This window comes from Bufo bufo, chromosome 2 (genome assembly GCF_905171765.1).
Source record: "Bufo bufo chromosome 2, aBufBuf1.1, whole genome shotgun sequence".
Classification (NCBI taxonomy): domain Eukaryota; kingdom Metazoa; phylum Chordata; class Amphibia; order Anura; family Bufonidae; genus Bufo; species Bufo bufo.
Window position 1 is genome coordinate 307335077 of NC_053390.1, and position 27560 is coordinate 307362636.

At 44.5% G+C, this 27560-nt stretch overlaps 1 protein-coding gene across 1 annotated transcript in view; it reads right to left on the minus strand.

The window, feature by feature from the left end:
• JPH4 (junctophilin 4) overlaps positions 1 to 27560 on the minus strand; it is a 44225-nt gene that overhangs the window by 14763 nt on the left and 1902 nt on the right. Inside the window, exon 2 of the mRNA XM_040420285.1 lies at positions 26596 to 27388. Within this exon, the coding sequence (XP_040276219.1) occupies positions 26596 to 27388 (793 nt within the window). The remainder of the gene's footprint in view (positions 1 to 26595; positions 27389 to 27560) is intronic.

Here is a 27560-nt window from a genome sequence, read left to right on the forward strand (position 1 = left end):
TTTTTTTATTTAATACATTGAGGGTTAACAGCCAAACAAAACTCAATATTTACTACCCTGATTCTGCGGTTTACAGAAACACCCCACATGTGGTCGTAAACTGATGTAAGGGCGCACGGCATGGCGCAGAAGAAAAGGAGCGCCACATGGTTTTTGAAAGGCAGATTTTGCTGAACTGGTTTTCAGATGCCATGTCCCATTTGAAGCCCCCCTGATGCACCCTTACAGTAGAAACTCCCAAAAAGTGACCCCATTTTGGAAACTAGGGGATAAGGTGCCAGATTTATTGGTACTATTTTGGGGTACATATGATTTTTTATTGCTCTATATTACGTTTTTTGTGAGGCAAGGTAACCAAAAAATGGATGTTTTGGCACCGTTTTTTTTATTTTTTACAAGATTTGACAAGTTAGATCATGTGCTATTTTTTATAGAGCAGGTTGTTACGGACACAATGATATCACGTATGTATACTTTCTTTGTTTGTTTGTTTCAGTTTTACATAATAAAGCATTTTTGAAAAAGAAATTGTTTTTGTGGCTCCATTTTCTGAACGCCATATTTTTATATTTTTCTGCTGATCGTCTTGTGCAGGGGCCATTTTTTTCAGAAATAGTTGAGGTTTTTATTGGTACAATTTTTGGGTACATAGGATTTTTTGATCATTCATTATTACACTTTATGGGGAAAGGCGACCAAAAAATTGGTTGTTTTGGAACAGTTTTTATTTATTTATTTTTACAGCCTTTATCTGAGGGTTTAGGTCATGTGACAGTTTTATAGAGCAGATCGTTACGGACATGGCAATACCTAATATGTATACTTTTTCTTATTTATTTAAAGGGACTCTGTCACCACTTTCTAACCCCCCCTTTTAAAAGTATTGTTCTCTTCATGGCGCCCTTGTGATTACAAAGGTGTTGTTATAACATAAATTCGCCGTCTCGTTTTGATAAAAATACCTTTTATCTAACCTGTCAATCTTGTGGATAAGGTGCCCAGGGCGTTTCTGAAGGTCTGAAGCTGCCGCCCGCCGCCGCCGCCGTTGGTGCCCAGCTCCTCCCCTGATCCTTTCAACGCCGCCTGAATGTAAAGAAATCCGCCTCCGGCTCTCGCTCAGTGCCCCCTCCTCCTTTTCAAAGATCCCGCGCGTGCGCACAGGCCTGTGCCTGATGCGCCCGTGCGGACATTTAGAATCAGCCTCATTGAGCGAAGTGCGCATGCGCGCACTTCGCTCAACCTCCTCATAAGACGAGCACTGCAGCCAGCCACTCAGAGCCTGCCAAGCGCTGTATGGAGCCGCAGGCTCTGAGTGGCTGGCTGCAGTGCTCGTCTTATGAGGAGGTTGAGCGAAGTGCGCGCATGCGCACTTCGCTCAATGAGGCTGATTCTAAATGTCCGCACGGGCGCATCAGGCACAGGCCTGTGCGCACGCGCGGGATCTTTGAAAAGGAGGAGGGGGCACTGAGCGAGAGCCGGAGGCGGATTTCTTTACATTCAGGCGGCGCTGAAAGGATCAGGGGAGGAGCTGGGCACCAACGGCGGCGGCGGCGGGCGGCAGCTTCAGACCTTCAGAAACGCCCTGGGCACCTTATCCACAAGATTGACAGGTTAGATAAAAGGTATTTTTATCAAAACGAGACGGCGAATTTATGTTATAACAACACCTTTGTAATCACAAGGGCGCAATGGAGAGAACAATACTTTTAAAAGGGGGGGTTAGAAAGTGGTGACAGAGTCCCTTTAAGTTTTACACAATAATAGCATTTTTGAAACAAAAAAAATGATGTTTTAGTGTCTCCATAGTCTGAGAGCCATAGCTTTTTATTTTTTGACCGATTGTCTTAGGTAGAGTCTCATTTTTTGCGGGATGAGGTGACGGTTTGATTGGTACTATTTGGGGGGGGGGCATACGCCTTTTAATCGCTTGGTGTTACTTTTTTGGCACTGTTTAAATTTTTATTTTTACGTTGTTCACCTGAGGGGTTAGGTTATGTGATATTTTTATTGAGCATGTTGTTACGGACACGGCGATACCTAATATGTACACTTTTTTTAATTTATTTCACTTTAACACAATAATAGCATATTTGAAATAAAAAAATGATGTTTTAGTGTCTCCATGTTCTGAGAGCTATATATCGTATATATATTTTTTTTTTGCGATTTTATTATGTAGGGTCTCATTTTTTGAAGGATGAGGTGACGGTTTTATTGGTACCATTTTATTTGAAATACACCTTTTTGATCGCTCGGTGTCGCACGTTTTTATATTTTTTTTTATGGTGTTTATCAGACGGGGTGGATCATGTGATATATCTATAGAGCCGGTAATTACGGACGCGGTGATACCTAATATGTCTAGGTTTTTTTGTTTTGTTTTGTTTTTTATAGGGGACAGGCAGGAACAGATGGTCGGAAGGGAAAGAGCAAAGAGGCAAGGCTCACGGGGGGGGTTGAAGGCGCACAGGGGGGGCACAGATCGGGGGGACACGAGCACATACTACCTGATTTCAGGCTCTCATCTGCAGAGTGCCGATCAGAGCCTGGAACAGGTACTTTTTCACTGCCGCGATCCGATTGGTTAGTCTGCATAGACTAACCAATTGGATCAATTGCCGGCAAGGGACCACTCTGATTTGTGTCCATGACAGCAGCAGGGCAGGAGCAGAAGCGTTAATCAAAGCGTTTTGCAGCGCTTGGATTAAAGAGCTGCCTGACGTCTATACACGTGCTAGCTGCACGAGGTATGTGCAGCTAGCACGTATATAGCCGCATGTTAGTCGGGAAGGGGTTAAATGGTGCCACTAGAAAGTAAAACTTGTGCAGCAAATTCAAGCCAAGGAATATTTCTTGAAATAAATGAAAGACATATATGGTAAGCATGGCCGGCGTTGTCTAAGGGGCCCCCTGCTTCAGTGCTGCTGTTCAGCTGAATGTCCGAGGAAGCAAACGGGCGGAAAGCTGAACAGCTGCACTTTACAATGCAGTGTACAGTCTCCTCCCTCACATATATAAGGCCTCCTGCACACGACCATTTTTTTTCCCCGTTTACTGGCCGTTTTTTGCGTTCCGTATACGGAACCATTCATTTTAATGGTTCCGCAAAAAAACGGAATGTACTCCGTATGCATTGCGTTTCCGTATTTCAGTTTTTCCGTTCCGTTTAAAGATAGAACATGTCCAATTAGGCTCCATTCACACGTCCGCAAATGGGTCCACATCCGTTCCGCAATTTTGCGGAACGGGTGCGGACCCATTCATTTTCCATGGGGACGGAATGGATGCGGACAGCACACAGTGTGCTGTCAGCATCCGCATTTGCGGAGCGCGGCCCCGATCTTTAGGTCCGCAGCTCCGCAAAAGATAGAACATGTCCTATTCTTGTCCGCAGCTTGCGGACAAGAATAGGCATTTCTATAGGGGTGCCGGGCGGGTGTGTTGCGGATCCGCAATTTGCCGGTCCGCAACACACCACGGATGTGTGAATGGAGCCTTATTGCCCGCAAATCACGTTCCGTGGCTCCATTCAAGTCAATGGGTCCGCAAAAAAACGGAACACATACGAAAATGCATCCGTATGTCTTCCGTTTCCGTTCCGTTTTTTGCGGAACCATCTATTGAAAATGTTATGCCCAGCCCAATTTTATCTATGTAATTACTGTATACTGTATGTGCCATACGGAAAAACGGAACAGAAAAACGGAACAGAAACGGAAACACAACAAAAAACGTAACAACGGATCCATGAAAAACGGACTGGAAAACACTGAAAAAGCCATACGGTCGTGTGCAGGAGGCCTAAGAGAAATCATTACCACAGTGCTGACAGGACCTGCGATAATGTCAGATGCAGGAGTCGGAGCTCAGCAGAGAACAGGGGATGAAGGACCTGTGATGACCTCACAATCATGTGACCAGAACAGGAGGCGGCGTTCAGCAGTGCAGTAAAGTAATGAAGAAAACCAGCCGTTTGTGTGAAGAAGTATGGATTCAATGTAAGTGCCAGGGAAATGCTGGGAGTTGTAGTGCTCTCCTCTTATACCTCCTGTTATGTAATATTAGAGTAACGGATGCAGATGGTTGTATTATAAGTAACAGAAGCGTTTTTGCTGAACCATTCAGGATCCAGCAAAAACACTAGTGTGATTGTAGCCTAGGCCTCAAGCCTGTAAGGGATTAGAACAGAGCAAGAAGCCGCAATGACATCACTGCAACCTCCTGCTCTGGGTCTCGCATGATGACGTCATCACGCGAGACCTGGAGCAGGATTGGTGATGTCATTGGGACCACATGCATCGGGACGCAACAACACAAGCCACAGATAAAACTGTGGTCTGCATCGCAGACAGCAGCGGGGGGACAGGAGGGAGGTGTTTTTTTGTTTTTTTTATACTTCATGTCCACACTGCTGGGGGCACCAGGGAAGGATGGAGATCATTATATATACTTGACACTACTGGGGAGGAATGGAGGAACATTATATACTGGCGCTACAGGGGAACATTACATATATATATATACTGCCACTATGGGGGGAAGCATTATATATTGGAACTAGTGGGGGGCACTACAGGGGGACATTAGAGCCACTGGGAGCATTATGGTTATATTATTACTATTAGGGTACTGTAGGGGCGTTATTATTATTTGATGCAATATGGAGGGCATTGCTACTAATAGGGGCTATCTTGGAGAGTATTATCACTAATGAGGGGGCACTATTACTAATGAGGGCAGTCTGGGTGTATAGTATAGTAAAGTGTTTGTGGACATGGGGGGGAGCAGAACAGGCACAGTATTGGGGGTAGCTTCAAGAGGTTCTCCGGGTTTTTTCATATTGATGACCTGTCCTTCGGATAGGTAATCAATATTAGATCGGCGGGGGTCTGACACCTGGCACTCCCGACGATCAGCTGTTTGAGGAGATGGCGTGCGCTGTGCGCGCGTGCCGTATCCCTTCTCTCTTCCTGCTCTGCTGCTGTATGTCTATGGGACAGCAGCAGTGAACAGCACGGTCCGTCTCCTCAAACAGCTGATCGGCGGGGGTGTCGGACGTCGGACTGTGTTTTTAGCACATTATTACAAGATGTGGGCCCCCCCTTTTGATTTTGCCCAGGGCCACATTTTGTCTAAAACTGGCCCTGACGGTAAGTATCAATGTATTCATGTCATGGGCAACTTTATGTTATTATCTTGATTAAACTAAGGTACTATTTTATGTATAGAGCTCTTATGAAGACCTATATGTCTCCATGACTACAATCCCAGTGTATAGTATGATCCTGCAATCATATGTTACCCTGGTTACTTAAAGGGAACCTGTCACCAGTTTTATGGTGTCCTAACTAAGGGCAACATAAATAAGTGACTGATTCTCTTAGTAAAATGCTGGCTCACTTTCTTTAATTGACCCAGTCAATCTGCCAACATCTTGTATTGAAAAGCTCCAGCTGAAAATGATGAGTCCTGAATATTCATGAGCTCCTGACTCTCCCCGCCTACCTGCTGCTGAATGACAGTTTGTTTCCATAGGAATCAGCAGCAGGTGGGCAGGGGAGTGGCTATAGCTCTGAATTAAATATACGCTGGACTCAATGACATCACGCTGGACTCCAATCAGCTCATTAGCATGTGGCATGTGGCATCTTTGTGTGTATATTATGAGATAACCATCTGTCACACCAGTAAGTGAATACATCTAAGGTACTTTTTAGTAGTTAATGATTGTATATAATTAGTTAGATTATAATCAAATATCCACATGACAGGTTCCCTTTAACAACCTGCAGACAGCAGAGGAGGAGGAAAATAGATGATAGTAAAGGGTCGTAATTAGGGATGAGCGAACCCGAACTGTATAGTTCGGGTTCGTACCGAATTTTGGGGTGTCCGTGACACGAACCCGAACATTTTCGTAAAAGTTCGGGTTCGGTGTTCGGCGCTTTCTTGGCGCTTTTTGAAAGGCTGCAAAGCAGCCAATCAACAAGCGTCATACTACTTGCCCCAAGAGGCCATCACAGCCATGCCTACTATTGGCATGGCTGTGATTGGCCAGTGCAGCATGTGACCCAGCCTCTATTTAAGCTGGAGTCACGTAGCGCCGCACGTCACTCTGCTCTGATCAGTGTAGGGAGAGGATGCAGCTGCTGCTGTTAGGGCGAGATTAGGCAGGGATTTATTTACTGAAGTGATCGATATACAGTTGTGTATCATACAACCTCTGCTATTCAATTGCTCACTGTTTTAAGGCTGCCCAGAGCGTTTTTTAGTCACTTTTTTCTGGGGTTAACGGCGGCCATTTTGTGTCTTGTGGTGCGCCAGCACAAGCTGCCACCAAGTCCATTTTTAACCATCAATAGTGTGTTTTTTTTTTTGCTATATCCTACATCAGGGGCTTGGCTGTGCTTGCTATTTTATTGAGGGGTAAAATACAATTACCAAAATAGCAGTACCCTAAATCTGGTGTTTCAGCTGTGGCTAGCCAATTGTAATACTGTCTGCTGTCTGCCGAAGCACAGTTTTTGTTCTGGGTTGAAATACAATTCCCAACTTAGCAATTCCCTAAATTAGTGGTTTCTGCTCTATCAGGCCAAGTTTAAATCTATCCATAAAAGGGTATATTAGATTGAAGGTGCGGATAGGGTCATCCTCAATAACTTCACACGCTACCGTGCATTTCCAAGTCTAATTCTGTCCGTAAAAGGGATACCTGTCATCCAGCGCCTAAATACTAGGCTTACAATTTAAATCCAGCTAAATCTGTCGTTACTGCTGTGCCTGTATTAGTGTAATACGGTACCTAAATAGATAGCCAGATAGTGTTAGGTGCCTGTAAAAAAAGGCCTGAATTTGAATTTAATACATTGGGCCAAATAATTTTTTTCTTATTGTGGTGAACGGTAACAATGAGGAAAACATCTAGTAAGGGACGCGGACATGGTCGTGGTGGTGTTAGTGGACCCTCTGGTGCTGGGAGAGGACGTGGCCGTTCTGCCACAGCCACACGTCCTAGTGAACCAACTACCTCAGGTCCCAGTAGCAGCCAGAATTTACAGCGATATTTGGTGGGGCCCAATGCCGTTCTAAGGATGGTAAGGCCTGAGCAGGTACAGGCATTAGTCAATTGGGTGGCCGACAGTGGATCCAGCACGTTCACATTATCTCCCATCCAGTCTTCTGCAGAAAGCGCACAGATGGCGCCTGAAAACCAAGCCCATCAGTCTGTCACATCACCCCCATGCATATCAGGGAAACTGTCTGAGCCTCAAGTTATGCAGCAGTCTCTTATGCTGTTTGAAGACTCTGCTGGCAGGGTTTCCCAAGGGCATCCACCTAGCCCTTCCCCAGGGGTGGAAGAGATAGAATGCACTAACGCACAACGACTTATGTTTCCTGATGAGGACATGGGAATACCACCTCAGCATGTCTCTGATGATGACGAAACACAGGTGCCAACTGCTGCGTCTTTCTGCAGTGTGCAGACTGAACAGGAGGTCAGGGAGGAAGACTGGGTGGAAGACGATGCAGGGGACAATGAGGTCCTAGACCCCACATAGAATGAAGGTCGTGCCACTGACTTTCAGAATTCGGAGGAAGAGACAGTGGTGAGACCGAGCCAACAGCGTAGCAAAAGAGGGAGCAGTGGGCAAAAGCAGAACACCCGCCGCCAAGAGAGTCCGTCTGCTACTGGCCACCGCCATCTGGGACCGAGCACCAAGGCAGCTTCAAGGAGTTCCCTGGCGTGGCAGTTCTTCAAACAATGTGCTGACGACAAGACCCGAGTGGTTTGCACGCTGTGCCGTCAGAGCCTGAAGCGAGGCATTAACGTTCTGAACCTTAGCACAACCTGCATGACCAGGCACCTGCATGCAAAGCATGAACTGCAGTGGAGTAAACACCTTAAAAACAAGGAACTCACTCAGGCTCCCCCTGCTACCTCTTCTGCTGCTGCCACCGCCTCGGCCTCTTCCTCCGCCTCTGGAGGAACGTTGGCACCTGCCGCCCAGCAAACAGAGGATGTACCACCAACACCACCACCACCTCCGTCACCAAGCATCTCAACCATGTCACACAGCAGCGTTCAGCTCTCCATCTCACAAAAAATTGAGAGAAAGCGTAAATTCCCACCTAGCCACCCTCGATCCCTGGCCCTGAATGCCAGCATTTCTAAACTACTGGCCTATGAAATGCTGTCATTCAGGCTGGTGGACACAGACAGCTTCAAACAGCTCATGTCGCTTGCTGTCCCACAGTATGTTGTTCCCAGCCGCCACTACTTCTCCAAGAGAGCCGTGCCTTCCCTGCACAACCAAGTATCCGATAAAATCAAGTGTGCACTGCGCATCGCCATCTGTGGCAAGGTCCACCTAACCACAGATACGTGGACCATTAAGCACGGCCAGGGACGCTATATCTCCCTAACTGCACACTGGGTAAATGTAGTGGCGGCTGGGCCCCAGACGAAGAGCTGTTTGGCGCACGTCCTTCCACCCCCAAGGATCGCAGGGCAACATTCTTTGCCTCCTGTTGCCTCCTCCTCCTACTCGGCTTCCTCCTCCTCTTCTTCCACCTGCTCATCCAGTCAGCCACACACCTTCACCACCAACTTCAGCACAGCCCGGGGTAAACGTCAGCAGGCCATTCTGAAACTCATATGTTTGGGGGACAGGCCCCACACCGCACAGGAGTTGTGGCGGGGTATAGAACAACAGACCGACGAGTGGTTGCTGCCGGTGAGCCTCAAGCCCGGCCTGGTGGTGTGCGATAATGGGCGAAATCTCGTTGCAGCTCTGGGACTAGCCGGTTTGACGCACATCCCTTGCCTGGCGCATGTGCTGAATTTGGTGTTGCAGAAGTTCATTCACAACTACCCCGACATGTCAGAGCTGCTGTATAAAGTGCGGGCCGTCTGTGCGCGCTTCCGGCGTTCACATCCTGCCGCTGCTCGCCTGTCTGCGCTACAGCGTAACTTCGGCCTTCCCGCTCACCGCCCTTATATGCGACGTGCCCACCAGGTGGAACTCCACCTTGCACATACTGGACAGACTGTGCGAGCAGCAGCAGGCCATAGTGGAGTTTCAGCTGCAGCACGCACGGGTCAGTCGCACTGCGGAACAGCACCACTTCACCACCAATGACTGGGCCTCCATGCGAGACCTGTGTGCCCTGTTGCGCTGTTTCGAGTACTCCACCAACATGGCCAGTGGCGAAGACTCCATTATCAGCGTTACAATACCACTTCTATGTCTCCTTGAGAAAACACTTAGGGCGATGATGAAAGAGGAGGTGGCCCAGGAGGAGGAGGAGGAGGAAGAGGGGTCATTTTTAGCACTTTCAGGCCAGTCTCTTCGAAGTTACTCAGAGGGAGGTTTTTTGCAACAGCAGAGGCCAGGTACAAATGTGGCCAGCCAGGGCCCACTACTGGAGGACGAGGAGGACGAGGATGAAGCATGTTCACAGCGGGGTGGCACCCAACGCAGCTCGGGCCCATCACTGGTGCGTGGCTGGGGGGAAACGCAGGACGATGACGATACGCCTCCCACAGAGGACAGCTTGTCCTTACCTCTGGGCAGCCTGGCACACATGAGCGACTACATGCTGCAGTGCCTGCGCAACGACAGCAGAGTTGCCCACATTTTAACGTGTGCGGACTACTGGGTTGCCACCCTGCTGGATCCCCGGTACAAAGATAATGTGCCCACCTTACTTCCTGCACTGGAGCGTGATAGGAAGATGCGCGAGTACAAGCGCACGTTGGTAGACGCGCTACTGAGAGCATTCCCAAATGTCACAGGGGAACAAGTGGAAGCCCAAGGCAAAGGCAGAGGAGGAGCGAGAGGTCGCCAACGCAGCTGTGTCACGGCCAGCTCCTCTGAGGGCAGGGTTAGCATGGCAGAGATGTGGAAAAGTTTTGTCACCACGCCACAGCTAACTGCACCACCACCTGATACGGAACGTGTTAGCAGGAGGCAACATTTCACTAACATGGTGGAACAGTACCTGTGCACACCCCTCCACGTACTGACTGATGGTTCGGCCCCATTCAACTTCTGGGTCTCCAAATTGTCCACGTGGCCAGAGCTAGCCTTTTATGCCTTGGAGGTGCTGGCCTGCCCGGCGGCCAGCGTTTTGTCTGAACGTGTATTCAGCACGGCAGGGGGCGTCATTACAGACAAACGCAGCCGCCTGTCTACAGCCAATGTGGACAAGCTGACGTTCATAAAAATTAACCAAGCAGGGATCCCACAGGACCTGTCCATCCCTTGTGCAGATTAGACATTTATAACTACCTCCCCTTAACCATATATTATTGTACTCCAGGGCACTTCCTCATTCAATCCTTTTCTTATTTTCATTTTGCCATTATATTGCGGGGCAACCCAAAGTTGAATGAACCTCTCCTCTGTCTGGGTGCCGGGGCCTAAAAATATCTGACTATGGCCTGTTCCAGTGTTGGGTGACATGAAGCCTGATTCTCTGCTATGACATGAAGCCTGATTCTCTGCTATGGGACCTCTCTCCTCTGTCTGGGTGCCGGGGCCTAAATATCTGACAATGGCCTGTTCCAGTGTTGGGTGACGTGAAGCCTGATTCTCTGCTATGACATGAAGCCTGATTCTCTGCTATGGGACCTCTCTCCTCTGTCCGGGTGCCGGGGCCTAAATATCTGACAATGGCCTGTTCCTGTGGTGGGTGATGTGAAGCCTGATTCTCTGCTATGCCATGAAGCCTGATTCTCTGCTATGGGACCTCTCTCCTCTGTCTGGGTGCCGGGGCCTAAATATCTGACAATGGCCTGTTCCAGTGGTGGGTGACGTGAAGCCTGATTCTCTGCTATGGGACCTCTCTCCTCTGTCTGGGTGCCGGGGCCTAAAAATATCTGACAGTGGCCTGTTCCAGTGGTCGGTGACGTGAAGCCTGATTCTCTGCTATGGGACCTCTCTCCTCTGTCTGGGTGCCGGGGCCTAAATATCTGACAATGGCCTGTTCCGGTGGTGTGTGACGTGAAGCCTGATTTTTAGTGCCGAAAAGTTCGGGTCCCCATTGACTTCAATGGGGTTCGGGGCGAAGTTTGGGTCGAGTTCGGATCCCGAACCCAAACATTTCCGGGAAGTTCGGCCAAACTTCTCGAACCCGAACATCCAGGTGTTCGCTCAACTCTAGTCGTAATGTTTCTTGGCAGCACAGGCCTTGTCAACAGGGGATGCGCCGCCAACAATAATGTTAACTGTATGAGAGGAGGGGAAATAAACGATCATATGAATTATTGTTCATTCAGACACCTCACAGTAATTGCAACATGAAAATCAACAGGCGTTGAGTGACTTGTTGTGGGCTTTTTATATTTTTGTACAGGAACAGACTACACACAGGCACTGCTTGGAGACACATAGATATGCATAGCAGCTGTGGACACAAAACAGTAGAACATTTAACCCCTTCAGGACCCTGGGATTTTCCATTTTTGCGTTTTCATTTTTCACTCCCCACCTTCCCATATTTTTCTATACACATAGCCTTATGAGGGCTTATTTTTTGCGGGACAGGTTGTACTTTCTAATGGCACTATTTACACATACCATGTAGTAGGGAGCGGGAAAAAAATTCCAAATGGGGTAGAATTTAGAAAAAACGCAATTCCGATAAAGGTTTTTATTTTTATTTTTTTACACTGTACACTATGCAGAAAAATTGACCTGTTATCTTCATTCTCCAGGTCAGTATGGTTCCAACGATACCACACTAATTATTCTTCTTGCATTTTAATACTGAAAGAAAAAAAAACTTTGGGGAAATTCTTTTTTTTCAGAACCATATTCTGACCCCTATAACTTTTTTGTAGCTATTTGTACTGGGCTGTGTAAGGGCTCGTTTTTTGCAGGACGATCTGTACTTTTCAGTGATACCAATTTTAAGTGTGTGGGACTTTTTGCTAACTTTTTAATAAAAAATTATTGGGTAGTTGAAGTGACACAAAATGTCAAATTGGCTGTCTTTATTTTTTTCCCCGCTACGCCATTTGCCATATGCCATTAATATTGTTATATTTTAATAGTATGGGCATTTTCGCACGGGCCGATGCCCATGATGTTTATTTTTTTATTGGTTAAGTATTTTTATTTTAAGGAAAGGGGGGTGATTTGAACTTTTATTTTATTTTTATTTTTTTATTTGTAAAAACTTTTTTTTACTTTTTTTTTTTTTTTTTAAGTCACCTTGGGTGACAATTACTGGCAATCATTCGATTGCCCATAGTATTCAGTGATGGCTAAATAGCCATCATTGAAGACTTCAATTGCACTATATCAATACAAGGCTGCCACCTAGTGGCCTGTATTGATATATACATCTAATTGACTTGGATGTTGGCTTGGGACTTCGGTCAATAAGATCATAGTAACAGGTCCCCCGATCTCAGCCGGGGAACGATGTTACCGGACCGGAAGCGCGTTAATTCCAGGTCCGATCTGCGCAGATGCCGTGGTCACATTTGACCATGGCATCTGAAAGGTAAGATATATGCGATCAGCCTTATGGCTGATCGCATACATGTGCCGCGGATCTCTGCTATTTAAAATAGCAGAGACCCTTCGGCTAAGGCGCCCGCTGCATGCGCGAGCGGGCACCATGTTTAGGGATCGGACCCATGACGTACAGCTACGTCATGGGTCCTTAAGGGGTTAAAATAAATGCTAATTATCTTAATTGTGTATTTTATATGTACATAAGCTATGAATTATTGAAATATGTAATGAAGCTTTCTGTAAAATCGGGTTCATCTGGACCTCTTTAAAGGAAAACATAGGTTCGTACTCACAGGGTAATTCTTTTTATGATTTGCTTGTATCCAAATAATTGTAAAGATAATTGGCCAATATAAATGCACATTGAGATCAACCAAAAAAATGTTGTTCATTGTGGATCCAATATATAAAATGTATAATACATTTTCCTGCCTTGTGCACAGCACTCACGAGAGCTATTGCTAGGCACCTATGACAGTACCTGCCAGGCCCAGTCATTGTTCTTATAGAAAATCTTCCTCACAGTGATAAGATGTTTATGTTTCAAACCACTGATTGTTTAGAGGTGTTTTATAGACCATTCCATGAAAATGAATATCCTATAGCAATATTTATAAAATAATATGGGTAGCATTTAAAGGGGTTCTCCAGGGTAGTAACATTGTTGGCCTGCCCTTAGGATACCTCAGCACTCTTTGATCAGAGTGCATACCTCCCAATTGTTTTGGATCCAGAAGGACAGTCCCAGATTTCGGAGGCTGTCCTGTGGTCCCAGGATGACTGAGCTATGTCCCCTACATCCTGAGAACACAGATACAGTAAAATGCAATAGTGAAGCAGGGAACTGTCAGCCATCACCTCTTTTGCAGGGCTGAGTAGGAGAGCGCATAGGCTGGGCATCATTTTCCTGCCTGTGCACTCTCAGATCAAGTGAGATGATATCATTGCATCACGCTGTGTGGGTGCACTAAGGAGGCATAACTACTGTTTGGGGGCAGTAAGGGAGCATTTTACTATAAGGGGACAGGGTTGGATTGGGAGTGTTTAGATTGGGCAAAGTTAGAGGCATGGCTTAGTACTTAGTGCTGCTGTTGTCCCTCCCTAGGCTTCTGAAAAGAGGTATGATGTCGAACCCCCTTGGTCAGCACAACAAAGGGGCACTTACAACATTGTTTACATAGGTACAAGGCCTCATCTGCACATTCAGAATGTACATGGTAATGAAGCTCATCCCATTCAGATGCAAACTGTCTATGTAAACAATATAGGGGACATGGTCATCCCAAAACCTCCACACTGCTATTTTGCAGGTGTCCCAGAGGTCAGACAACCAGCGATCACATACTGTTGACCAATACGAAAGGCCCACATACACATTCATTTATTGTCGGCCGAACCCCTCGAGAATGGCGGGTTTGGCCAACAGTCAATTTGTATGGGGAGCTCCCGACTAGCCCACCCAACAGATGATGTAGGAAGAGAGAATGATCGGGCAAAATGAATATTTTTGCCCAATCCTTTTGTTCTCCCAGGAGATAATCCATCGGCAGAAGTGTCTGGCAGCAGCTTTCTCCAGTCTCTCTCTAGAATACACATACATGTTCAGCTAAACTGAATATTTATGTGTATGAGGGAGCTGGAAGGGAGTCAGGAGAGATAGCTGTTGGTTGAACGATGGTTCGGCTGACAGCTATTGAATGTGAATAGGGCCTTGAGGATAGATGATCAAAAGTATCAAGTTATACTGATTCAAAAAAATTCCAGGTTGAAGATTAACAATCCAACTCACTTAACCTTATTTACTTTAAAAGTATGGAATTCTGCTTCATTACTTTACGTGTATTACTGTCCATCTGTCTTTAAATGTTAATTAAGTTCTTTGTTCTTCTCCCTCATTTTCTTGAGTGTAGGACTGCTAGTGATTTCTTTGATTGCTGTAACTGAAGTTATACTGTCGATAAAATGCAAATACAAGAATAAAGCAGATAATACCATAATGCTAACGAATGTAATTTATGCTTCCCTGCAATTTGCTCCTGGCTAAGTGTAAAATAAAAGGCAGAACAATATCCTCTCAGTCTTTTGGAAGCTTGCCAGCAGCACTTGGATAAGAAAGTTATTCTTGTAAAATATATAAATCATGGAAGATAAGGCAATGAGGTGTTATAATATATGTTTAATAACACAACATAGTATGTGCAAGAAGCTGAAAAGTAACAGGACTTTGTGAATATCCACAATGGAAATAGTGATATTTACCAAATGCTTCTATGGCCAAACCTAGTTGCTATCACTAGCCCTGTAACATCAAATCTGTAGCCCTCCCCTACTATGCTATTAAGACAGCTTAAATTATTAAGTAGTATATAGATGCTTGGGTCACTTTTTCATGACCAGTTTAAATGCTCAATCCATTAGAAGCACACACTAATGACTGAAATTTCTGCACTGATATATCCACTGACATCTACATTTATTATTATATGTTAGCAAATAGAGTATACATTTACAGTAAAAGTGCATACAACACTGATGGATTCCATTCAAAAACATTCTGTAATTAAAAGAGTTTAGAGTTTCTAAAATTAGAAAATAGGTTGGTCCCAAATTTTAACCTTTTGCTCCAAGAGGATGCTGAATAAATTCATATTTGAAACTAAGTTAAAAGTATTAACAAGATGATATATTACCCCTGCCTGTATAGGCCATGCTATCCTGAGCTATCCTTCCAATTGTTTTTGAGGCTTCTCCACCACCAGAGCGATGATCCATATCTGGTGGACTTGTCCAAGGGTAAGAGGCTTTGAATTAGGACATAACAACCCTAAAAACCCCTGGGTGGTCTTAAAGGGATTCTGTCACCTCGTTTTCGGTTATAGAGCTGCGGACATGCACGGCTAGATCGCCGCTAGCATGTCCGCAATATACCGGTCCTATAGGCCTGTGTCCTTTTTATTTTGTTTAAAAAATTATTTTAGAGATATGTAAATGAGCCTGGTAAGGTGCCCAAGGGGCTGTACTAACCTTCTTGGTGCCCAGCCACGCCCCACCCTGTGAAGGAGCCCAGCCACGCCGCCTGTGAAGGAGCCCAGCACCGCCCGCCTGTGATGGAGCCCAGCACCGCCTATGTCCTCTGAATCTCCTCCATTCATCACAGTTAGATGGCCGTGAGCTCGCGCATGCGCAGTGCCGGTATAGTATTCCTTCCCTGTGCTGGCATCAGCCTCAGGGAAGGAACTGCGCATGCGCGAGCTCGCGCATCGCGAGATTACGGCAATCTGTGACGAAAGGAGGAGATTCGGAGGAGATAGGCGGTGCTGGGCTCCTTCACAGGCGGGCGTGGCTGGGCACCAGGAAGGTTAGTACAGCCCCTTGGACACATACAAGACTCATTTACATGTATATAAAATCATTTTTTAAACAAAATAAAAGCACACAGCACTGAATACAGAATGCATAGTAAAACAGTGCTGGAGGGGTTAAAAAAATAATAATAATTTAACTCACCTTAGTCCAATTGATCGCGGCCCGGCATCTCCTTCTGTCCCCTTTACTGAATAGGACCTGTGGTGAGCATTAATTATAGGTCAAGGACCTTTGATGACGTCACTCCGGTCATCACATGGTACGTCACATGATCTGTTACCATGGTGATTCACCATGGTAAAAGATCATGTGACGTACCATGTGATGACCGGAGTGACCTTATCAAAGGTCCTTGACCTATAATTAATGCTCACCACAGATCCTATTCAGTAAAGGGGACAGAAGGAGATGCCGGGCCGCGATCAATTGGACTAAGGTGAGTTAAATGATTTTTTATTTTTTTTAACCCCTCCAGCGCTGTTTTACTATGCATTCTGCATTTGAATGCTATTATTTTCCCTTATAACCATGTTATAAAGGAAAATAATACAATCTACAGAACACCAATCCCAAGCCCGAACTTCTGTGAAGAAGTTCGGGTTTGGGTACCAAACATGTGCGATTTTTCTCACGCGAGTGCAAAACGCATTACAATGTTTTGCACTCGCGCGGAAAAATCGCGGGTGTTCCCGCAACGCACCCGCACATTTTCCCTCAACGCCCGTGTGAAAGGGGCCTAAAGGTTAGTGTCAGCATAAATAGTATGGCAAAGAAAAGGTTACTGTCAGGAACACTGGTGGTCTAGAGCAGAGAAAGGGTTACTGTCACAAACTCTGTGATATAGTGAAGTGAAAAAGTTATTGTATTTTTTGCTTTATAAGATTTCCCCCTAAAATGTGTGTGTGCGTGTGCGTGTGTGTGTGTGTGGGGGGGGGGGGGGGGGGGGGAATGGCAGTGTGTCTTATAAAGTAAATAATAGTGAGCACTTCCATTATGGAAGCGTTCAATAGTATTCAGGAGTCGCAGGGAGCAGTAAGTGATGCACTTTAAGCGCTGCCTGTACTCACCGCTCCCTGATCTTTTCTGACAGTGCAGTGTGGGCCCGGAGCAAACCAGGGAGTGTGACTACAGGAGAGACCGCTGGAGCTGCAGAAAAGCAGCGGAGCAGAGAAGGTAACTTTTTTTATTTTTTATTCTAGCTCTGATAGGGGTCTGATCTGAGGTCTGATGAGGGTCTGATCTGACATCTGATATGGGGGTTTTACATGGAAGTCGAAAGAGGGTCTGATCTGGGGAGGTCTAACATGGAGGTCTGATGTGGGGTCTGATCTGAGGTTTGATATTGGGTCTGATCTAAGGTTTTATATGGAGGTCTCATCTAAGGTGTGATTTAAGGTAAGATGGGGGTCTGATCTGAAGATTTGATATAGGGATCAGATCTGAGGTCTGATATGGGGATCTGAAATAAGGATCTGATATGGAGGGCTGATCTGAGGTCTGACATGGGGGTCTTATTTGAGGTCTGATATGGGGGTCTGATTTGAGATCTGATATCGGAGTCTAATTTCAGGTCTGATATGATATGGTGATCTGATCTTCTCCAAAATCTAGGTGCTTCTTATTAGGTGTGTCTTATAAAGCAAAAAATACAGTCACTGCATCGCACCTGATAGTCTATAACAGAAAAGGGGTTAATATCGTTATTCGTTGTGGTCTAGGGCATAGAAGGGTTTAATGTCAGCATCCCTAGTAGTCTGAGGCAGAGGAACGTTTTATGTCTGCATTTCTAGGATCCCTGGTGTTTTAATAGCAGGTAGTGGATGTTGGTGGAAGGGTTAATCTTTCATACCTGCTGTCTAGTGGGTTACTTAACTCTCCAGGCTACTACTCACTGATCCTTAAGCTTCCTGTTTGTTCTTTACATTAATCATAGAAATTAGTGCAGGGAAGGAAAAATGAGGACGGCATAGTTGTAAGTGAACAAAAGATGGTAGAATTCTCATGGTGACGTCCTACAATCCACACATGCCAGTTGAGTTGATTTACCTGTTGGAGTTACACTACTGCCACGAACTTTTAAACTCCTTGAAATATCTAATTGTCTCTGGACAGCTGAGTCTGTTACAGAGAGGTAGTGATTAGCCACCACTAGTACCTGCACTGTGTGCAGACGTGATGCAAGGACGAAGCACACAGTGTACTGCAATCATTGGTGTGGGAATCTGTGTTGGCAGAGGGTGGGCTCTCCGTGACCCACAGAGGCACTTCAATGGCAGAAATGTGTGGGATTCAGTTGGCAACAGTCTCCTGTGGGACTTTCCACATTGGTCAAAGTCTTTGGCCCTTGGTAAGGCACCGTTAAGCATAAAAAAACAAGCAGTTGTCAGGGTTTTTTTTGTGTTTTTTTTGTTGTTTTTATTGTTGTTTTCCAAGAGCGATAGGTGTTTATTTGCTGTATATGTAGCTGATTACAGTTCATCACTGCAGCGCTACTCCCACTGACTTCAAAGGGATCAGCACTATAGTAACGAGCTATCTCAACTACACTGTTGATGGAGCTGTGGAAAACTGCATAGAGAAAGTAATGTTGGCTATGAGAGAAAGGTATCCGAACACACAGTGCATCTAATTTTTAAAACTCTTGCTACATATGGGACTGCATAGCTGCAGACCGATTGAGTGCCCATGCTGATCCTTGTCCACCGCTGCAAGCACCCACGATAGACATTGAGCATAAGACCAGGACCATAGAGCAATGGAAGAAGATGGCCTAGTTTCATGAATCACATTTTCTTCAAAACATGTGGATGGTCAGGTGCATCTGCTTTGTTCAACAAAGAAAGAGATGGCACCAGGATGAGCTATGGAAAGTAGGACTGGGGAGGCGTAGGATTTTCTGGGCATTATTCTTCTATGATACCTTGGGTCCTGGCATTCATGTGGATGTTACTTTGACTCACATACCACCTACCTAAACATTGTGGGAAACGAAGTTCACTTTTAACACATAATGAACCCTGTTAACGTTCAAAAACTGTTCAAGAATGGTTTGAGGAACATGGCAAAGTGTTTAATATGTTGACTTTTCTTCTTATGGTGATTCGCCAGATCTTAATCCAATCGAACTTCAATGGAATGTGCTGGAAAAACAAGTCTGATCCATGGAAACTCCAGTTTGCAACTTACATGACTTAAAGGGTTTATCCAACTTAAAATTTTTCTTATCTTACCCCTTCAGAGTGGCCAGACCAGTGGTGGGGTTCATACTTACCTGGTCCCAGTTGCTGGGTTTAGTCTCTATTGCTCCAGGGCCGCCTCCAAAGGTCCTGAGTTTCTGAGAATCAACATCCTGTTGACGGGGCAGCATGTGACCACTGCAGCCATTCACTAGCCGCATTGGTGACCTATTACCTGTGTGGCACGTGGTCCAGTGACGTTCCTCATGGGTGACACATCACTGCTACGGCCAGTGGTTGGTTGCAGTGGTCAAATGCGGTCCTGTTAACAGGATGTTGATTCCCAAAGAGCCAGGACCTGGAGAGGCGACCATGGAGTGATGAAGGAAGAACCCAGCAGTGGAGACCAGGTAAGTATGAACCCAATTGCGGCTCAGCCACTCTGAAGGGGTCTGTTAAAAAAAATTAAAGTTCGATAACCCCTTTAAAGGATCTGCTGCTAATGTGTTGATACCAGATCTCATGGTTTGGAGGGGTCCTTGTCTCATCGGGTCAGGGCATATATATACACAGTATAATGGGCAGCCCTTACAATATGCCTTAGTGGAAACCTTATTGAAGTAGTGACCCTTGAGATCCTATTCAATCTCTCCTTTCTCAGCACTCTACCTTGTCTACCCACACACCCCTCCCAATCATACACATTTTTCCTATTTCTTCATTATTCCCTCTTTTCATTTTTTACTCTGTTGTTTGGATGTTAATTTATATGACTGAGACATAAGATGCTACCACCTAGAAGCAACCTATTGTATTTTAATTAATTTCCTTGTCTGGGATTGTCACTTATGGTTGTGTTAATGCAGGAAATTCAACTATGTAGAATAGATACATACTGTATGAATAAACTATTCTGACAGTGTTCCCAATTTATTTCATGATTTAAATCACCGGGTACACCAATTTGCCTACAGACAGTGTCTCAGGGCATATACAATTTAAAGAAATGACCTTTTGATCTGTACTTAATGTCCATGGAATTCATTGTTTAGAATTATACCTCAATCTGACCATACTGTTCTCTTCTCTCCAACATTATCATTGATCTTAATTTTTCCTTGGCAGCAAAGCAATTACACCATCCACAATTAATGATTTTTGCAATTTGGTCTGTACAGCTATTTCAATTTCTACAATCCAGGAAACGTAAGAGGGAAAAAGAAGAAAAAGGAAAAAAGTACATCTAGGATTAGCAATACTATACATTTTTGAATTGGGTAACATGTGACTCATCAACCTAACACCAGGCACCTTACTTAATGCCTATTTTTCTTTTTTATTTCTATATAACTATCCACACTAAAAAAAATCTTAAAATATACATTTTCCTACTGGTCAATAGAGTAGTCACAGTGATATTTACTGTTCTCTGTAGCTGACTTTACTAGTGCTGTAGATACAGGCAGATAATGAGGATAATCTTTCCATTATTATTACAGGTTTGCAAAAAAGAAAAAGACAGGTCTAGTATACTACTACAAGCCTATGTAACCCCTGAAGGAGGAGCAGTTTGTGCAGTGAATGCAGCAGCTAATGCCAAACTGGGACTCACAACAGCAGGCCACAGCATTACATTTTTGGAATGGACCGTTACAGCCCTCTGCACCTTTTTCTTATGTGAGCCTCTACAACCTCTACAACAATCTTTTGTTTTGCTATTAAATATCAATCCTTATTCTTCAAATATCTTTGTTGCAGACAGTGGGTGTGGACCCACTGTGTCAACAAACCGACTTGGCTTTGGGCTAAACCTAAGGGAGTTGTTGTGGCAGTTCCCTAGTATTCACCGTTTAACCCCTGTTCAGGGATCTGGACTTCACTGCAGGTTACCAACCAGGCTGCTACCTACTGGAATAGTCCCAGTGTAGTTGGCAGCTGACAGCCTGCAGAAAGCAGACCGCCACTGGCTACAGAAAGGCAATGGACAGAGCAGGACAGTAGTGTGGCGCTCATGCCCAAAAGGAGCAGTGGGGCAGCAGCAAGTGTGGGACGCTAGAGCAATAATCTTGTAAGCCTGTGTTTCGCATATGTATTTTTTCACAGCCAAAAGTTTGCCTCTAGTTGAAGAAAAAAATCACTATCATTAAAGTTGAATAATAATTCTAAGGGTCTTAGCACACAATCGATCATGTAGTGTGAGCCCATCCGTCACAACACAGATTGATCAGACAGATGCTAACTGCGTGCCTTTTTTCAGATCTGTCCAACAAAGTTGTCAAAAAGAGACTTTACAAAAAAAATGGCTTATTTCTAAATGTAAGAAAAAAAAATACAATGCAACAGCACTCTGCAAACACAAATAAAGTACAATAATGCCACAGTTATAGAACATATTATGGTGCTAATGCTACGCTTATTTTGTAAATTTGAGATTCTTGGCAAATACATTTTGTACTATATGGGCCCGTCTGCCGGCGTCCAGGCGATCTCTATAAGACAGGAACCTAACAATAAATACTACCTGTTATAGTGCCATACTGGCCGCCAGACGCCAGCAGATGGACCCAAATAATTTTGTACAAAATGTATGTGCCAAGAATCTCAAATTTACTAAATAAATGTAGCATTAGCACAAGAATATTTTCTATAACTATGGCATTATGGTACTTTATTTCTTGCAGTTATTTCTAAATGTGGTACAAACCTATCTTCCTAATCAAAAGTTAAAGGCAATGGACCCATGTTACAAATATTAGGGGTTACACTGGTTTTAAAAAGTTGCAGAGGCTGTTGCAGATACGCAGTCTGCAACCTTCTCCTAGTTTGAGACTTTCCTCATGTGCGCATGTCCCTCTCAGTAATTCATGCTGGATTTGAGGTCTGTGTGTCCAGGATGCTGCTGCCTTCACTAGATCTCTACTACTTGGTGCTAACAGACACTGATGATGAGGAGCATGTGATTCTCCATCCGTTCCTAAGTCCTCTCCTCTGTTTATATGCTCATATACAGCATGGGTGATTTATCTATCTGAACTGCCTTGTGGGTGTTTTCCTTTCTATATCCTGATACAGGACAGCTTATGTGATCTGCTCTTCCTGAAAACTTGGATGCTGTTCCCTCTCTCCACACTATGATCTACCATGTATAACATTCTCCCTTCTCTACTGCTATTTTAAACACTGAAAGAAGTCAGGGGGAGAGCAGTGAGAGTCTACACAGCAGGATCAGTGTGCCAATGTATCTCAGAAATTCCAAAGACTCTACAGCAGCAAACTGTTTAGAGACTAATAGAGCTTATTTAGAAAGTTGCATAATTTAGCATTTAAAAGGGGTTTTATGGGATTTCAATATTGATGACCTATTCTCTGGGTAGGTCATCAATATCAGATCAGCTGGTCGATTGTTTACTCGCTCGCCGCCAACATCGCAGCGGCAAGCAGATTTAATTACACGCTGTCCCATTCACATCTATGGTTCACATCTATGGGACGGCTCCTTCCTATTCAAGTGTATAGGAATGAGCCATCCCATAGAAGTGAATTGGACGGCTTGGAATTACACCTGCTCACTGCTGCAATGTAGATGGCAAACAGGTAAACAATGAAAGGAAGGCTGCGCTCCCACGGAGGATAGGTCATCAATATTAAAATCCTGGAAAAAAAACATTTAATGCGTGTGCAAAATGTCTATAGCATTTAAGCTCTGCCATCTAGGCACTTTAAGAATATATTGCGTTACCAAGAGAAAAAAAAAAGCTAAACATTTAAAGATGTACATGGATACATTATTAAAATCATTTTCCTGGGCTTCTGATAATGATGACCTATACTCAGGATATACTCATTATCTGATAGGTGGGGGTCTAATACCCCACACCCCTACCCAACAGTTGTTCCCTGCATCTGCTGGCAGCAGAACTAGAACTTTGAGCAGAGCCAGTAGCACAACTACATTGTGTAGTGTAGTGGCTGGGCCTGGCTACATTCACTTGAATGGGTGCTGAGCTGTAGTAACCCAGAATGACCACTACACTTTGAACTTAGCTGTCAGGCTCCTCTCAAAGCACTAGCTCCAGCACCAGCAGTTGCATTGAACAGCTTATTGGCGGGGGTGACAGGTGTCAGATCTCCACTGATCAGATATTGATGACCTATCCTAAAGATAGGTCATCAATATCAGGAGCCTAGAAAAACCCTTCAAGATGAGTAAAAAAAAAAAATGAAGTTTTAGCTACAGATGAATAGGCAAAAGGAGATAAGTCTTAGAAAATCTTGAGTGAGCCTAATTGGGAAGAGGAGGACTGTGTGTCCATACAGTGGGTCATAAATCAAGGTGTTAGGGCTGTATTACACTGGCAGATGAGGCTGATGATCTGACGCCTACTTTACAGTGAAGGAGAGCGATTACATGCAGCAATCTCCTCGACAGTATGGGGGGGGAGCGATCGCTAATGCCATCGCTCGTCCCCATTCAGAATCAGTATTTGCTGGCAGCAGAGCATGATTAGGTCGGGTTCACATCTGCATTGTGAACTCCAGCACCGTAATCCAGACAATGTAGCCCGACCAAATAATAGTACACAAACCATTTAACATGCTGGAAAGCGGGCGGATCCCATTACAGTGCATAGGGATCCAGCCGTGCGCGGTGGTATCCAGCTGTGCCCTATACGCTAAACTCCATCAGTCTGTTCCTCTGCCGAAACAGACTGCCGGATTTCACAGCGCATATGTAAACCCGGCCTTAGATGGCAAGATCTGTTGCCGGCAAAAGATGATATTTGTAACCGCATATAATATGTGATTACTCTTTATTGTGTGTCTGTGTAGCTTCATCCTGGGTTTTAGATTCTGCATAGTTTCCCCAATATAGACACGGTCATTGGGGCAGCTTGTGCACTGTATTATGCACACCACATTGGAGCATGCATATGAGAGTCAGTGATTTTGCAGTTCCATTGTGTGTTGGGTATGTGGTCTGTGACTCTTGCAAATATAATTTTTCTGGTTAGCCAGCAGGCACCCAGGGCTAATGTATGCGATCGGCGATAACGTTGACACATTAACCCCTCAGATGCTGTGGTCAAATGTGAGCACTCACGGCCATGCATCGGCTCTCCTGAGTGAAGATCGGCGAGCCAGATGGTGTGTGTGGCAGCCTCGGTCCTCCTGAATGATCCGAGGCTGCTGCATACGCTGTTGGTTCCTATGGAGATCCTGCCTGTGCCAGGGCTCCATAGGAACGCAGTAAAATTCTCATAGACTCCAATGATAATGCATTGGAGTCTTTGAGAGACGCAATCTAATGATTACTTGTTCAAGTTCCCTAGGGGAACTATTAAAAAGTGTAAAAAAAAAAAGAAAAAAGTTTTTAAAAGTATAAAAAAAAGAAAAATTCAAATCACTCTCCTTTCCCCAAAATTAAAAGTACATAAACAATAAAAAATAAACATCATAGGAATTGCCGCATGCAAAAATGCCTATACTGTTAAAATATAAAAATATCTCATACAACAGACAGCGAAAAGGAAAAAAAGTCAAAATGGCCAATTCGACATTTTGTGGTCACTTCACCTCCCACAAAAAATTGTATAAAAAGTGATTAAAAATGAATTTACCCACAAAAAAATTAGCTCTCACACAGCTTCATACACATAAAAATAAAAAAGTTATTGGGGTCAAAATTAGTGCTTTCCAAAGTTTTTCTTTTTTCAGTATTAAAACACAAGAAAAAATATACATATGTGGTATAGTTGTAATCGTACTGACCCGGAGAATGAAACTAACTGGCCTGTTTTACAGCATAGGAAACGTAAGAAACAAAACCTATAAAACTGTGGCGAAATTGTGTGTTTTTTATAATTCCTCCCCATTTGTAATTTTTTTCCTGCTTCCCACTACATTATATGCAACCGTAACAGTTGCCATTAGAAAGTACTAACTTGTCCTGCTAAAAACAAGCTCTCATACGGCTACGTGAATAGAGAAATCAAAAAGTTATGGCTTGGGAGTAAAAAATGAAAAAATGAAAAAATAAATAAATAAATAATAATTGCCTAGTCAGCACCCCACTGATCAGCTTATTGAAGGGGCCACAGCACTCGCGGGCAGTGTAATGTAATAACAGATTCCTATCCAGTTCACTTGAATGAGAGAAGAAGCTGTAGTTACACTGCACCACCACTACAATATAGACAGTGTGCAGGTAAACCCTAAAGAGGATGCAGCACTCCCACATGCACCATAGCCCCTTCAAACAGATGATCAGTGGGGGTGCGAAGAGTCAGACCCCCACCGATCTGATGTTAATGACCTATCATGAGGATAGGTCATCAATATTATGAAACTACAATACCCCTTTAACCTCATAATGACTACTTGTGTAATCTTTTGGCATCAAGTAGTATAGTATTTTGATCTCTGTTGGCTGCACAAATGGGCATATGTCAGGAGTCTGGCTGTGAGAGACATCTGGTCACCCATCGCAGAAGAAATAAGCCATTTCTACAGCTGACAATACACATATTATGTTTGAAGGTTAGACACTCTTTTCAACAAATGTTCAGCTTATCTCACAGCATAAGAAAGAATTAGCTACAGTATGCTGACATCCAATATGCCCCTACATTTGGCATCTGGGGTACTTGGGAGGCCCCCACAGCTCTGGTTAGGAAAATATAGTGAGAATGATAAGATGATCCTGTCACATTGAAGGCGGTAGTATCTGGCAATGCCGGATCCAGAGAACTCAGGCAGGCTGTTTTCTACTAGAACAGCCTGCTGGAGTTCTCTGCCGCAGATGTGAAACTAGCCTAAAGGGTTAAGATAAAAAAAAGGGAAGACTGACTTCACTTTTAAGGGGTTGTCCAGGAGTAGAAAATCATGGTTGCTGTATGCTCAGTCCAAGTCATTTCAATGCTACAACTAGGGAGGAGCGAATCGACTTCGGATGAAACATCTGAAGTCGATTTGCATAAAACGTTGTTTCAATACTGTATGGAGCGAGCGCTCTGTACAGTATTAGAATGTATTGGCTCTGATGAGCCGAAGTTACTACTTGGCGAACCCGAGTTCGGGAAATGTTTTTTTACAGTCTAAATCAATTTCTGAAGTTATTATGTGAAGTCTCGCAAGACTTCGCGAAGTAATAACTTCAGCTCATCAGAACCAATACATTCTAATACTGTACAGAGCTCCTGCTCCATACAGTATTAGAATGAAGTTTTATGCGAATCGACTTCGGTTGTTTCATCCAAAGTCGATTCGCTCATCCCTAGCTACAACCTGTGGACATGTGTGGTGCTTTTTTTTTTTTGTGAAGAAAGCAGCCATTTGTTTTTAATCCTGAACAGCCCATTTAAGAATGTGAACAAACTTTAATGAGACTTGTTCATGGCGTGGAATACAGGATGAAGTCTTCCTTAAAAAATGCCATTGAAAGGCTGAACATTTTTTATAAAATAGAATGAAAACTTAATGTATGGAAGAACTGTTTTGTATAGGTAACCTCTTCTAGTTAGACTTACCTGGCTATTGCCATATCTTGCTTTTGTCTTGCTGTAACTTCTGCTCTTCTTGCAGCCTCCACAGCTCTTTCCACTTTCTCCCTCCCTTTTCCTCTTCGTAGCGGGAACAGGCTTTTGACTTTTCCACTCGCCAGCATATTCATTTTGTACTTTCCCTCTTCACGTGACCCATCAGGATAGGTGGTTCTTCCATAGCCATGCCGTCGATTTCGTAACCATTCTCCTTCATAGCAAAGTCCGTTGGACCTTCGGCTTACTCCATATCCACTGCGGCGATCACCCTTCCATTCACCAGCATAAGTCTCTGTTTCCCATGCAGCAATTGCCAACTCAGACTCTGTTTCTGCAACACTAGCACTTGATCCATCCTGACTGGCACTAGACCCCAAGGATCCTCCAGCCCCCCGTGTCTCACTTCTTAAAGAACTACGTTGGCTGTCTCGACCACCTGAAGGTGCTTTGGTGTCTGATCCACGATGAAGTCGGAAACCACTTAGTATGAGTGAACGTGTGAAAAAAAAGCCTCTCTTTTTGGGCTTACCACTCACTCCAGTTCCTGGACCATCTGATCCAACCCCTTGAACTTTTAGAACAAATCCCCCACGTGATCCGGAGGCTGGACTTCCTGGCAGGAGTCCTGGATTGGCATGAGAATGGGCACCAGGGGAATGAGGCAAAGAATTGAGGGTTGGTGTTCGAGGAGAGCGTAAGAGTGCAGCTTGGTGATATGGGACACTCTGACGTACCCCATATCCATGACGTTTACCAGCCTGCCACTGTCCTTGATACGTACCTGAAGAGAAGAAAAAAAAGATAAAATCAAAAAGTGTAAACATAAGACAAAAGACATGTCATTATATTATTAATTCACTAACTTAAGGCCCTATTACACGAAGAAATAGAGCAGACAATTGTCGGGATGGAAGCGATCCCTCCCGTCAATTGCCTGCTCGCTAGAGGACAAC